This window comes from Aptenodytes patagonicus, chromosome 7 (assembly GCF_965638725.1).
Source record: "Aptenodytes patagonicus chromosome 7, bAptPat1.pri.cur, whole genome shotgun sequence".
Classification (NCBI taxonomy): domain Eukaryota; kingdom Metazoa; phylum Chordata; class Aves; order Sphenisciformes; family Spheniscidae; genus Aptenodytes; species Aptenodytes patagonicus.
In genome coordinates this window covers 53,473,981-53,487,212 of record NC_134955.1, presented here as the reverse complement: position 1 = coordinate 53,487,212, position 13,232 = coordinate 53,473,981, and the positions used below count along the sequence as shown (strand labels likewise).

At 38.7% G+C, this 13,232-nt stretch overlaps 1 protein-coding gene across 7 annotated transcripts in view; it reads left to right on the top strand.

The window, feature by feature from the left end:
• Window positions 1–13,030, top strand: part of FOXN3 (forkhead box N3) — a 215,718-nt gene extending 202,688 nt beyond the window's left edge. For 5 of the 7 annotated variants that reach the window (XM_076345255.1, XM_076345260.1, XM_076345258.1 and 2 more), the window contains 2 exons: window positions 3,027–3,050; window positions 5,621–13,030. In XM_076345255.1, coding sequence (XP_076201370.1) covers window positions 3,027–3,050; window positions 5,621–6,170 — 574 coding nt within the window. In that variant the 3' untranslated portion in view covers window positions 6,171–13,030. The remainder of the gene's footprint in view (window positions 1–3,026; window positions 3,051–5,620) is intronic. The other 2 variants (XM_076345261.1, XM_076345259.1) reach the window with 1 other exon arrangement.
• The last annotated feature ends 202 nt before the right edge of the window (window positions 13,031–13,232 follow it).

Genomic DNA, 13,232 nt, shown 5'->3' with positions numbered 1-13,232 from the left:
ATGCTTCCCCATTTTTTTGGCCAGATTAAGGTGCTGCTAGTCCTGGCCCATGGGGCTTAATGGCCTGTTCAGTGGTCTGTTCTGATGGGATGGCCAAATGAAAGCCCCATCCCATAACACTAGCCAGCAAATGTGTGTGAGATGGAGGTGAATAAGAGGGAAGAAGAGTTCACAGCCACCTTGGTGGGGAACCTTAAGGAGCGGGTAAAACCTTTAGGATTTGAGAAGAGCTAAGCAGAGCCAGTCCCAGGAAAGATGCTTCGGCTGGATTTGCCATTCTCTTTGTTTGTCAATCCGTTAGAAATGTTGGGATGGAAGATAGCATAGACTCCATTGCTTAACTGCCTTTTTTAGCTCATATTTCCCCAGAATGAATCCAAGCTATTGTTTCAGGCTAGTTGAAAACTTAGGCAAAACTTCTTTATATGCAACTCATGCCTAGGTAATAGGTTAAATTACTTTCAGTAGTGTTTGTTAGAAATACTTTGGGTTTTTAAATTACTGCAGGTTAAAAATAAAAATGAATGGGAAATTACTTGGGTTTTTCCCCTTTTTTTTCAACTCTCCTTTCTCACCAAACATTTGTAGCTTCTCAAGAAACTTCACAATTATCTGTAAATTGCAAGCACAGGCTTCCCAGGGAATTTCCCTAAGTAAAAGACATTTTCCATTCAAGTTTCCAGGACAAAATGTTCCCTCTTCCTAGGGAAAGCAAGTGCATCCACACTGGCAGAGCTCAAGAATGAGTTTTGTGCCTAACTTTATTCAAAGATGGAAGATTGTTATTTATGATTATTTTCACTTTAAATTTATAGGGAAATTACTAGATTATTCCTCAGGCCTAACTTTCATTACGGTGACTTTATTTCTCATGCTTGCTTTATTTTTGCATATTTTTTCCTCCCTTGCAGCAGCCATTCAAGCAGTGATTAAATAAACGAAACATAAGTAACGTGCAGTATGGATGCCAAAGCATAAGTAAAATTATATACTTACATTATCTGTGAATGATTATTTTTGCTTAGGTAAAGGAACTGGTAGGTACTTCCTTTTATATATTCTTAATTGTATCTTCTTAATGTTCTTGCTTATTACTGGCATGATCAGCTTAACAAACTCCAAATCATCCTTGTTGCATTGCATTCCCCTTCCCACCTGTACAGGCAGGATGAGTTATCTTTGGGAGCTGAAGGAATTCTTTAGTAACTAAAGGACAAAAATACTGGCTGACTTAATTATTCTTTTTTTTGCAAAATGCAGAGGGCTGCATTTGTCTTAACATCAGATCTGCTGTTGATACTGACAAAGTGCTCTTTCTGCTGGCAGTTCAGGACTTGCATTTACTGTGGTCCTTTGCATACAATTACGCCATGAAGTACCTTTGTAAGAGCTTCTATCAATAGTGTAACCAACTTGTTGTTGTTGACTTTTAACTCAATAACCCCTGATAGAATCTCATCGTACAGCAAGTGAGCACCACTAACTTCTCATATGCTTGCTCATCCTCCTGTCTGCTGGTATGTAGTGGTTTTAAGTAACAGTTCAACTACCTGTAGCTTAAAAGTTCTGACTGTCCTGAATTTCCCTTTGAAATTATGTTACCTATACAGTAAAAAAGAGTGTTATTGTTTTTTAGCAAACCTGGAACCTGTCAAAATCCACAAACCCAACTTACCTGTACTGCTTTCTTCGTATCTTTTAACTGGGTGTTTCCAATTACATACCAAAACTGTCACCTATGCGTGTACAATATCTGTCATCCAGAAGGATCAGAGATAGATAAGGTGATATTTAAACTCCACATAGGTTTGCTTTGTTCATCAAAGGAATATACCTGTCTCTGGTGTGGAATACAGTAAGTATTTTTCAGCAAAACTTTTGGCATTTTGCAGACAGAATGTAATTACCTATCTTTTTTTAAAGCTAGAAGAGAAATTTAAGGAAGATATATCTGCCCTTGGTAAAATGACTGAGACTTACTTTCGTCTCATCTCTCAAAGACCCCTTTGAAAGGCAGAGGCACTTAACACTGTGTGAAGGACATTTTTTCCTTACTGACTTGAGATCCAGCTGCTGTGAGTCCCATCTGGCTCCTGATGACATTAGTGGCAGAACTCCTATCCATTAACAATGGGAATGGAGTCGGGCTTTCAAAAGTCCAAATTTACCTCTGCGGTGCTTGAGGGTTGTGTCATTGTGCTACAGCCAAATGGAAATATTTTAAGAAGAATCTGTGCATGGTACTTTCATCTGTATAACTATGGTTAAGATCCCTCAAGCGAATAAAATAGTCCATGTCAGTAGGATGAAAAGCTCTAGAGACTGTCCCATGGACTTTCTTGAAGGGGCAAGCCACTGCTTTAAAACCTTTGAAAACACGTCAGTTTCTGGAAATCTTGAAATAAAGTTCTGAACAAAAAAAGGGGGGGAAAAATAAGGTATTACTTGAAATAGATTTCCCCTCACTGTCATAGTACACATAGAATTCTTAAATACCTTTTCTTCCCCTCTGTAGTTTAAAAATAATCCAAACATCAGAGCAAGCGCTTGTTTTAAAAAATCTGTTACTGTTTCAGTAACAAAGTTAGAGTTACAACCAGAACTGTGAGCAAAAATAGATTCAGCTGGCCAAAATCTATCCCTTGAAACCCAGGGGAGTTCTGTCCACTGATGATCTAGCTTGAACTAAGTAGATCACAGAGTCATTTCTTAGTATGTGTCTGTATAAGAGCAATATAAGGCTTTAGAATGTCTCAGAAGCGTGTGCAGAATATGAATGGTTTAGATAGTTTATTCAACTCTTATTAATTACTAATATTAATTATAAGTAATTTTTCATATCTTATGTTTGAGCTATTGCATATCAAGATACAAATCAGATTAATTTACTTTCAGGGTACATGACTTTTGATCTTGTGAATATCCTAAAACACTCTGCCTGTGTAACTCATTTTCATTTCTGTGGATATCCTTTGCTAATTCTCTCCTTGACCTGCTTTCTCTTCCTTTTTTATTTCCCCAAGCAGAACTGGTTGGAAATCTTTCAAAATGTAAGTGAAAACCAAAGATTTTTCTGAGATGCAAATGCTGTCCATTTCCTGACCAGTTCTACCATAGATGCTTTTCTTCTGAAGTGTATTGGTATTTCCTTTCCTCCCTTTTTTTTTTTTTAAGTGATTTCTTTTTTTCACCTTTCTGTGGTCTTCTGCTTTTCTTTGTCATCATCCCTATTTGCAGTCACTCCCTGTGGGATGCTAACCCCATAGTAGCACACCTTCCCCCAGGACATTGCTTCTGTAATCCCCGGGCCTTTCATTCTATTTTTATGCTTTTTTGAGAGGATTGGGATCAGGAGTAAGTCCCATGGGCAGAGCTTTTGAATCCAAATTATAGCCCCTTTATGTAAAAGCAAACACTAGAGACTCGAGAGCGGGGCAGATCAGGGATGTCTTTTTGGCATGCGGTTGCTCTGCTCCATGGAACTATAGCTTTCCTTTTATTGAGAGTCTCTCAATACAAACTAACAAATAGGAGTAGAACTAATAACATGAAAATGGGCATCTTGATTTAAATGCCATCTGTTAGAAGCCTTGTTCACTAATAACCTAGACAGTAGGAATCCCATTTCAGTTCCCACCTATTCTGTCCTGTGTTTGTTTCCTTGGAGCAAGAATTTATTGCTATTTTTTAATGGAAAATTAGTAGCATGTGATTTTTATTGAGCCACATTGCTCTGACTATTAGCTGCCTAGTAAAATCAAGTAACTTTAATTTTATGCTAATTTATGATAATTTTTACCATCTTTAAATGTAAATTTACCCTAAAAATGAAGAATCTGTCACTTAAAATGCATCACATGCTTTCTTGTAATGACTGATCTTAAGGAGTTGGTTATAAATTCACCTTACAACTAGTTTAGTATGGATGACTTCTTTTAAGCATTTGGCATCCTCTAATGACAACCCCTGCGGTGGCAAACCATCACAGAGTAAATGCAGCTGGCTTGCTGCACAATCATGAATGACATTGCATTTAGTTATTAATAATTGAAGGAGCTTTGTGTATTCCTTCTGGGTTCTGTATATAATTTATGGATCATAAAGCTACTCGAAAATCTAGGGGAAAATAATTCTGTTGAGCAAGAGGTTAGCAAGAGGCTTTCTTTGCTAATAACTGGGGCCTTCTATTATATACATTTCTTTGAAAATACTGTAAATAAGAACATTTGGAATGACTGATTAATTTGCTACCTTCTAGTGTTGTCCTGTCACTGGTTCACAAAAGCCTGTTTCTTATTTCAGCAAGCTCTACAGACGAGCATTTAGATGAACAGGAACTGTGAATTACATACCACTCTTGTATTTTCCACCTTTCAGCCTTACCTTTCAGAAATGGGTAATACTCTGCTGTTTCTTCTGTAAAGAAAGCAGATGTGAGGTCCATTCCTTGAAACCTAAAGCACTTTCCCATTTTTTAGGTAGAAGACCAGTAATACTCTGGACACGCCACTGTGCCATTCCTCTTAAGAAATATCTATGTTCAGTGTGTGCGTTTAAGAAAAGGTTTTAATCCTCACTGCTGTGAGTGTGCAAAAGCACTGTAGTGGTAGCATGAAGATGGCAAGACTAGATTTTAAAGCAGTTTATTATGTGATAGTTTAAACAGTCTTGCTTGGTTTGTTTATTTTTTTAACTGATAGAGGGGTTCAAGGCTGGTGAACTGGTGGGTGGCAACGATGATGCCTTTACTCAATGATGAACAGCCCTCTCTCCTTTTTTTCAGCAGGAATAAAGCGTTGCACAGGGTCAGTCCCTTCTTTAACAGACTTGCAAGTATTGCATTCTGTATTGTAAAATCAGTGGCAATGCTCTAATATTTTCCAGTGCAGAAGAGGACACTTAGTTTTTAAACATATCGTGTTGCAGTAGTTCCCACAGCACTGAGTGCCATAAAACCAAAGGGGAAAATGACAACTTCTAGAGCAAAACCAGATTTTTTTTTCCTACTGTTTGTTTTTAAACATGTTTTAATACTTTATTGGCAGCTAGTGGCTTAATATTATATTGCTTTTAAGGTTATTTATAAACTGATCACAATCAGAAATGGGACTGGACTACTACCTGGGTGCTATACTTAGTTGCTCCCTCCATCAGAAAGAGTCCTAGCTGGAAAAGAGTCTTTGAGAGGAGGCAAAGAAGTACTCCAGAAAGCTAGTGTCTCTTCCCCACATTTTTGGTAGTATCATTTTATATGAAAAAGGGGAGAGGATATTTATGCAACTCATGGGAGTTTATTTAATATCTAGTCAGTAAAATAATGGGGATTTTTTCTTTTCATTTTTTTTGAAGTGTAAATCGGGACCGTTCAGACATCACTTATTTGTGACCGTCCCCTACTTGCTCCTGTCTCTTGTGCTGTTACATGTCTTTTGGCTTGTTTTATGTGTGGCGTCCAATCCACAAGCAATTTGAGTCAGGCTTTGAAACCAGCCTGCATGGACATTACTTTGATAGTCATAATTTCAGATGATCTGTCAGTTGGCTTTACTTTATCATCTTTTGCACTGAAGCAGGATCACATCTCTGTGGCTTCTAAGACTGCTTCGATTTGTTTTTACAGGAATGGTATAACAAACTGCCGGATGCGGACAGAAAGCGAACAGTCCTGTGGCTCTCCAGTTGTTAGCGGTGACCCAAAGGAGGATCACAACTACAGCAGTGCCAAATCTTCCAACCACAGGAGCACATCACCTGCTAGTGACTCCGTTTCCTCTTCCTCTGCTGACGACCAGTATGAATTTGCAACTAAAGGTAGCCAAGACAGCAGTGAAGGCAGTGAAGTTAGCTTCCAGAGCCATGAGAGCCATAGTGAAACAGAAGAGGAGGACAAAAAGCAAAATCAGAAGGAGACCAAGGATTCTTTAGCTGACAGTGGGTATGCATCCCAGCACAAGAAAAGGCAACATTTAATGAAGGCAAAAAAAGTACCAAGTGACACACTGCCTCTTAAAAAGAGACGTACAGAAAAGCCCCCTGAGAGTGACGATGAGGAGATGAAAGAAGCAGCAGGATCGCTCCTGCATTTAGCAGGAATTCGATCCTGTTTGAACAACATCACCAATCGGACGGCAAAGGGGCAGAAAGAGCAAAAGGAAACCACAAAAAATTAGAACAAATCAATGATTTGTTTGAACTTACAAAGTTTTGTTTCAGCACGTCAGGTGAATTCTAATGATTTGTGGCAATATCAGCAATTTTTTCCTTTTTTGTTTTTCTTTCTATTTGTTTTTGTTTCTTTCTTTTTCTTTGGGGTTTGGTTGATTTTTTTTTTTTTTGGACCCTTAAGATTTTTATTTTTAAAGGAGATTGAAGCCATAGAACTCATACTGACACTCAGCTAATTTACAAAAGCTTTTCATTACCTGAAGACAAAAAGTTAACAAAAAAAAAAAGCCAAAATCGCCATTGCTTTCTCCGGCTTGTCAAAAATGCATGGTTGAATATGCAGTGACATCAACATTAATGTGATGGGAGTAAAATTGGGCTCTTTTACTAGAAGAGCTGTGCATAATTTAGTAATCATTCAGGCCCTGGCCCTTAAGAATTTTGTTTAATGGCCTTACGATTGGGTTAGCAGTGAATGTGAATAAAGAGAGTTGGGGGAAAGAGGAGGCACGTACTTCTCAACACCAAACCAAGAACCATCTAGTGGCACTTGGATACGTTGTGCCATAGAAGTCTTTGGACAGCCACTGGTGGCAACTGCGCAAACCGTAATGCACTTTTAGTGCTTCACCTACTATACGTGGCTCATAATGTGAAGACTGATAACTTTAAGTTTGGGGAAATTTGAACTGTGTATGCAATGGGTTTCAGTGAAATAAAGAGAAGAAATGGGGGGGGGGGGGACACACGGTTAGTAGCATCGTTAATCATGGAATTCTGTCTTCTATATTAAATTAAAAGAATGTTCAAAAAGCCATAAGCCCGAAGATTGGCACTGCGTGCAAAAAATAATAGTAATAGGGAAAAACAAGCTATGTCTTCTAAACTGCCTGAGTGAAAAGCAATCAAGTCTAAGAAATTACAGTAGATATTAAGGAAGGAAATACATCAGAATCTTTTTCTGTGGATCAAATCCTTGATCTAACTGGGGAAACAAAGCTACAAAACCTGCCATAGTAGTATTCTGTACTAAACAAAAAAAAGGAAAGCATACTGGTGAACAGTAAAATTCAGAAGTTCAACAAAGAGAGCTCCTACACTGCCCTCAGAAATGAGTGTGCAGTTACCATCAGTCAGGATTCATCTGTGCAAAAATGACAACAGGTTTCCAGATTCAACCAGTGTAGCCAGCAGAAGAAATTTGATCCACGTTGCATGGATTCCTTTTGGGAGGGCGGGAATACAAAATGCAAACAATTTTTTTTATTCAAAGATGACAGTTCTTGTAAGGTAAATAATGTATTTAGCATGAAGCATGAATTATTTTCATATAAATATAGAAAATAGCGAAAAAGGCTATGCCTCTAATTTTTAAGCCCTTAGGCTTAGAGTTTGTTTTTTGGGGTTTTATTTTTTTGTTTGTTTGTTTTTGTTTTTGTTTTGGTTCTTTTTTGTTGTTGTTGGGGTTTTTTTGAAGCAGGTGTTTAAGGTTTAACCTTCTTCAGGGACAAACACTGACTGTTGGGGAACTTACTCTGCAATATTAAAAAATAAAATCTTCATGCTCTGGTAGGGCTTGGATGGTTGAATTATACTGCCTTGTCTGCACATTCAGCCCCCCTCTCCCTACTTCTGTTTAAAAAAAGAAAAAAAAAAAAGAAAAAAAAAGTAAAAGTGTGTCCTTTCTTCGTCTGTACATGTGTAACATGACGCAATAATCTGAGGGCAAATTTAGTAGTGAGTGTGTATGACAGAATCAAGAGAATAACGGGAGGTTAATTGAGGAAAACTCTCTGATTTGATTCAGGAATAAGTAGACAAGAAAATAGCTTTGCTAATTTGCCATGAGAAAATGAAGTCAGTAAAGAGCCTTACTGAGGTGTCCAGAGAAAAAACAGTATTACAGAGAGTGTGATTCAGGTATAGTGCTACTCTCCTGGTAATGATTGGCGATCCCTACAGCAGAGGGAAGCTGTGAAATAAATAAGACAGTCTCTGTCACCTGGATTCATGAATTTGGCATGAAAAATTCTACACTTAGAATATCCTAGAGGCAAGAAGAAAATCCCAGGAACCAACCACTTAACAGAACAAAATGGTCTGTTTCTTAAAAAGAATATAGGTTTATGTTTATCCCTAACAGCTGTTTCAGGCAGCAGTTTCACCAAGACGGATCTAGTTTATGAAGAGTGAGTTAGAGAAGGGTTTGACTTCCTACTCAGTGGAGTGAACTAAAAATTGCATTTGGAGATGCCCGTGGTGCGTGTTCATTTAGGCAGTGGAAGGACTGAAGGGTGGGCTGGCCTGGACCTGTTCCTGTGCTCCACAAGCATTTTCATGTAAAGAACAGGGCCACGCTGGGGGCAGCACAGCAAAACGGTGCCTCTCACCCAGCGTGTCCTGGGATCCAGGAGCTGCCTGAGAGCTGCCAGAGCCCAGCACAGCTGCCAGCTATGCAGATAAGGAAGGAGAGAGCCAAGGATGGTGCAAGGGACAGCTCTGCGCTCCCCTCGGTTTGCTGGGGCCGATGCATGCAGGGTTGATTCCCAGCGTTAGTTAAGTCAGGAGTACATGGATACTAACTTTTGTTGCCTGCCCACAGCCCTTAAGATAAAGTTGGGGAAGACAGGAAGGACTGGTCCCTTGGCCAGGTAGCACAGAGATGAATGAGCCATAGCTTTTCCCTTGTGTGATTGGACTGGGATAATTGGCTTCTTCCCAGATCCATGCTTCCTACAGCCGGAGTCTGCAGGCAGTGAACTACACAACCCCTGCACAAGAAAACTTGGTCCTTCATCTTTTTATGGACTTTGGGGAGAGTAATTTGAAATATAAAATACTACAATATCAGTTTGCCACCACCTTTGCTCATTAATGCATAGTTGTATCAGCTTGCGAGTGGTTTAATATCTATCAAAAAGCAGCATTGAAAAGTCAAAGTTAGTGGCAGAGAATAAACCATGGCTCAGCCATCTCTGTCCTCCGGAGAAAGTGATGTGGTTGTGTGCCGGTGGCCAGATTTTGTCCACAGTCACGACACTAATTCCAGAGCAGCTTCACTGATTGCAGTGTGTCAGTGCAAACGAGATTGGTATCTGCTGAACAACAAGTACCATTCATTAATGTGGACTCTTGGTGGCTAAATATATAATTACCACTAGTATTACTCACCTTAGAAAACAGTCATTTTGCATAAATATCTAATTAGGCAGGTTATCTTTATACATATATATATATATAAAAAAAAAAATCTAAGACTTCAACAACTCCTTTATATACTTGGTGGTAAACCTAAAATGTTGGCAAGCATCTATTTTCATGTAAAATTTGTTGCTCCTAGTCTGATCCACTAAGGAGGTATTATTCAGTAGGAGTTTACAAAGTTATGTTCAGGAACCAGCAGCTTGGCTGAGGGCTAACGCCATCAACAGATTGTTTCCAGAGTTTAAAAACAACTTGTCCTTACTGACCCTTACTCTGACTATTGATGAGAAGTACATAATTTGGATTTGTATAAAATATTTAGGAGTCACCTTTTAAACCATTTTTGTGCCTGGCTGACAATGGCAGCTTTGTCAGAACTGGTTCTACTCCATCAGAGAAGTTCTCTTTTTTTAATGAGAATTGAGACCGATTTGTTTTCCAAAAAATATGTCAGCTTTTCAATCCAGTTGTCTCTACTTCGACTGAATCATGCCAAAACGGAGTGGCAATTGCACTGTATTACGAACTCTCTCACTTGCCAGACATGAGGTGGTTTGGTTTTGCTTGTTTGTTTCCTTACTAAGCCATTTTGGGGTGAGAAGTCGTCGAATCTCTAACTCTCCATTTTCCTCACTCTATCAGTATTGCCAAATTAGCGTTTCTCCAAGACAGGTGGGGGCTAGGGGAGTCCCAGTAGGTCAGCAAGCATTCAGTGACGAGTTTCACATAGGCGTGAATTGTAAGGGTCGCTGGACTTCATGGGGGGTTCCTTTGGAATATGCCTTTTGCAGCAAGAAGCTCTTGCAGGCCAGAGCTAATGCCACAAGCAGATTTCACTGGTGTCTGCAGGGAGGTGAAATCTGCCAGTCGTGCTTGCGTTCTGCAAGCAGTTGGATGTCCTACTGCATTTTGATGCAGATTTTGCCTGCGTTTAAAAATTCAAGCACAGGTCTTGAACAGCTTTAATGTATCACCCCATAGCTGTTTCTGAAAGCAGTCTGATTCTGATCTTCTCCTGGCAAAACCAGCAGTAGTTCTACTGAGATCACAGGGTTTTACAGCTGAAAAGCCTGATGTGGGAGCGAGGAGGCGTGCTGTGTAGGACTAGAGAACTGTCCTGTGACTGTGTTCTCTTCTCTCTGGCAATTCAGTTGAGGTCCATATTCTGGCTCCTCTCTTACCTTAATGGGAGAAGGGAGTCCCAAAGGAGGTGCATCGGCTCCCAGTGTTCGACTGAATTACTGTCTACCTTTGGAAAAGATACAGAGAAACTCGGGGGGGCTGCATTCTTCACTGGAGTGAGGTAGAGTTACATCAACATATTTTAGCAGAGAATGAAATCCTAAATTGTACGCCAAATGGCACCAGGGATAAAATGACCAAAACAACGCTTTGTCCCATTTTCTTGGTGGCCGCAATTGATTTTCACTGAGATTTTGGCTCCCAAATCATCTAAAGATGTAGATAGGTGCAATCTGAGGTTTTCTAGGACCTGAAGGTGTCTGATCTCCTTTGCGGTCAGTGGAGCTATAGACACCCAAGTGCTCCTGGAAATCTTTTATCGTTTCACTATTACTACCATTTTTCCTTGAATCTGGCCCTAGGCATTTTTGCAAACATTACTCTCCCATGCTCCGGGATCAGAATAAAACTATCAAGAGAATGCATTTCCAGTTTCAGATGCAATGCAATTTACTTCACTTCATGGAGAATGCAAACCCAGCTCCTTCAGGTATGTCACTACTGCCTGAATAGCTCATTGGCATATTTTATAGGAAATATTTTGAAACGTTTTCTTGACTTTGCCACCAAAAGAGCATTTGAACCATACATCCTCCTGATTGTAACAGAGTATCAGTGTTGACCGTCTGACCAGTTAAGTTTTAGTAGTGTTCTTCACAGCCCTCCAGTAATATATCAAACACTGTTATGCACATAATGCAGCACTGTGATCTAATTTAAATAATACTTTTTTATTATTTATACTACTCTATGTAATATACATCAACACTTTGCTATATAACCTAAGTGATAACCCTCTTCTTAGTTATCTGCCAAACTTTGAATTTCTGTTTGGTTTATATTGCAGTTAGCACAGTTACCAAGTTGTAATGATGTCTCTTTTCCTTTGAAATGGGATGTGTAAGTCAAACTATACATTTTGTGTTTCTGTTTTGAGCTGGAGTTTATAAGGATTTACACACAACATTCGGTGTTCTGTATAAATCTGCATACATTTGTGAATTCATCTGTTAATCCCCTTTTATTTAGAAAGTATTAATTGATGGTGGTTTATTAGGGGTTTTTCTTTTTGCATTTTTATTTTTAGTACTGGTTATTCTTGAATTAAGCAGAGACTTGTCAGCTGGGTTGCTTTATCTTTGATCATGTACGTGACCTTATAATTCTTCCACAGTTCAGCAAACAAGTACTAGCTTCACTGACCAAAAAAAGAAGTCTCAACCTAATGTGTCTATGGTGCTGTATTTTGCTGGTGTACATTTAAAACCAGAAATGATTTAAAGGTCACTTTTGAGTTGTTCTAATAAGTAGCCTTTCCTGGTTTTGGGAGTTTGGGTTTTGTTTTGTTTTAGCATTGAAACAAGGTATATTTATCTGAAGCTATATAATGGTTTTTCTACTGTATCACATTTCCTTTTGCAAAGGGGAAATCAACCTGATGTAACATCTTTTCACAGTCAACGGAAGGGGGTTTTGTTTCACTTTTTTATTTTCAGTTTATTTCATTGGGCTTCGGATCAGGCCAGCAGTTACAAGAGCTCATCATCTGAGGGTTTAAGGGATAAAAAACAACTTGTGCTGGCCCTCAGTGCTAGAAGGGATTTTGCCGGATGCTAAAATTACATGCTGGATTCTGGGATGGCTGATGTCTAGAAATGGGAATCTTTTTCATTGTTTACTCTGGCCTGAAATCCCAAGACTTTCTTTTTTTGTTCAGATGACATTGAACTTGAGTACATCTTTAAGTTGCTAGAGCATTGTACATTTCCTGAGTATGTGTGTGGGACAACAATTGAAAGTCATACCTGTATTTGATAACCAGTTCCATGCCTGCATCATTCACACTCACTACTTAAAACTGCCATGATGTAAAATGTTGGGGGGAATGATTTGTGTGTGTATGAAAAGCATTATGGACTTGTACATTTTTTTTATACTCTGATCTGTAATTTCTGAAATATTTTGTTTTACAGAAAAAAGTGATAAAGCAATCAAAAGACCAAGAGATTTAGTATCAATGCTTAAGGGTCACAGGACCTTAACTGGCCAATAAGTTAATTTAGTACAGTGATAAGCCAATTTTTTTTCCTGTACTTGGCGTCTGAAACTGCCAATTTCATCAATATTAAAATACAAACTGTGATGGGGAATGAACAGTGATGTTAAGTTGTATTTGTGTTTACCTAAATGAGCAGTCCGAAGGCAAGTGCAATCAGCTGATCTTTAGGAAATATGAAAATGTTGATTTAGAGGCATACTTGCATTTTACATTTTCTTGATGTGTAATCATATTGCCAAAGACAAACTATTTCATCAATTATTATTGTAAATAACACTTTCCCAAAACCTACCATAAAGTTTCTGTGATGTATTGTCTTCCAGTTGCAATAAAAATTACTGAGTTGCATCAATTGAACAATTGTAGTTGTGTGAATTTTGGCTTCAAAATACGCCGAGATATTAAGGAAGAACAACAGTGATTTTTTTACACATTAATTCTTTCATTATTAAATAGTTCTAGCCCCCGTGGGATGTTACCTGTATCTTCACTGCAGTAGATACCAGCTCACGTTAATTTGCTGTCACGTGCAAATGGCTAGACATACGAAATTGTTAAGTTA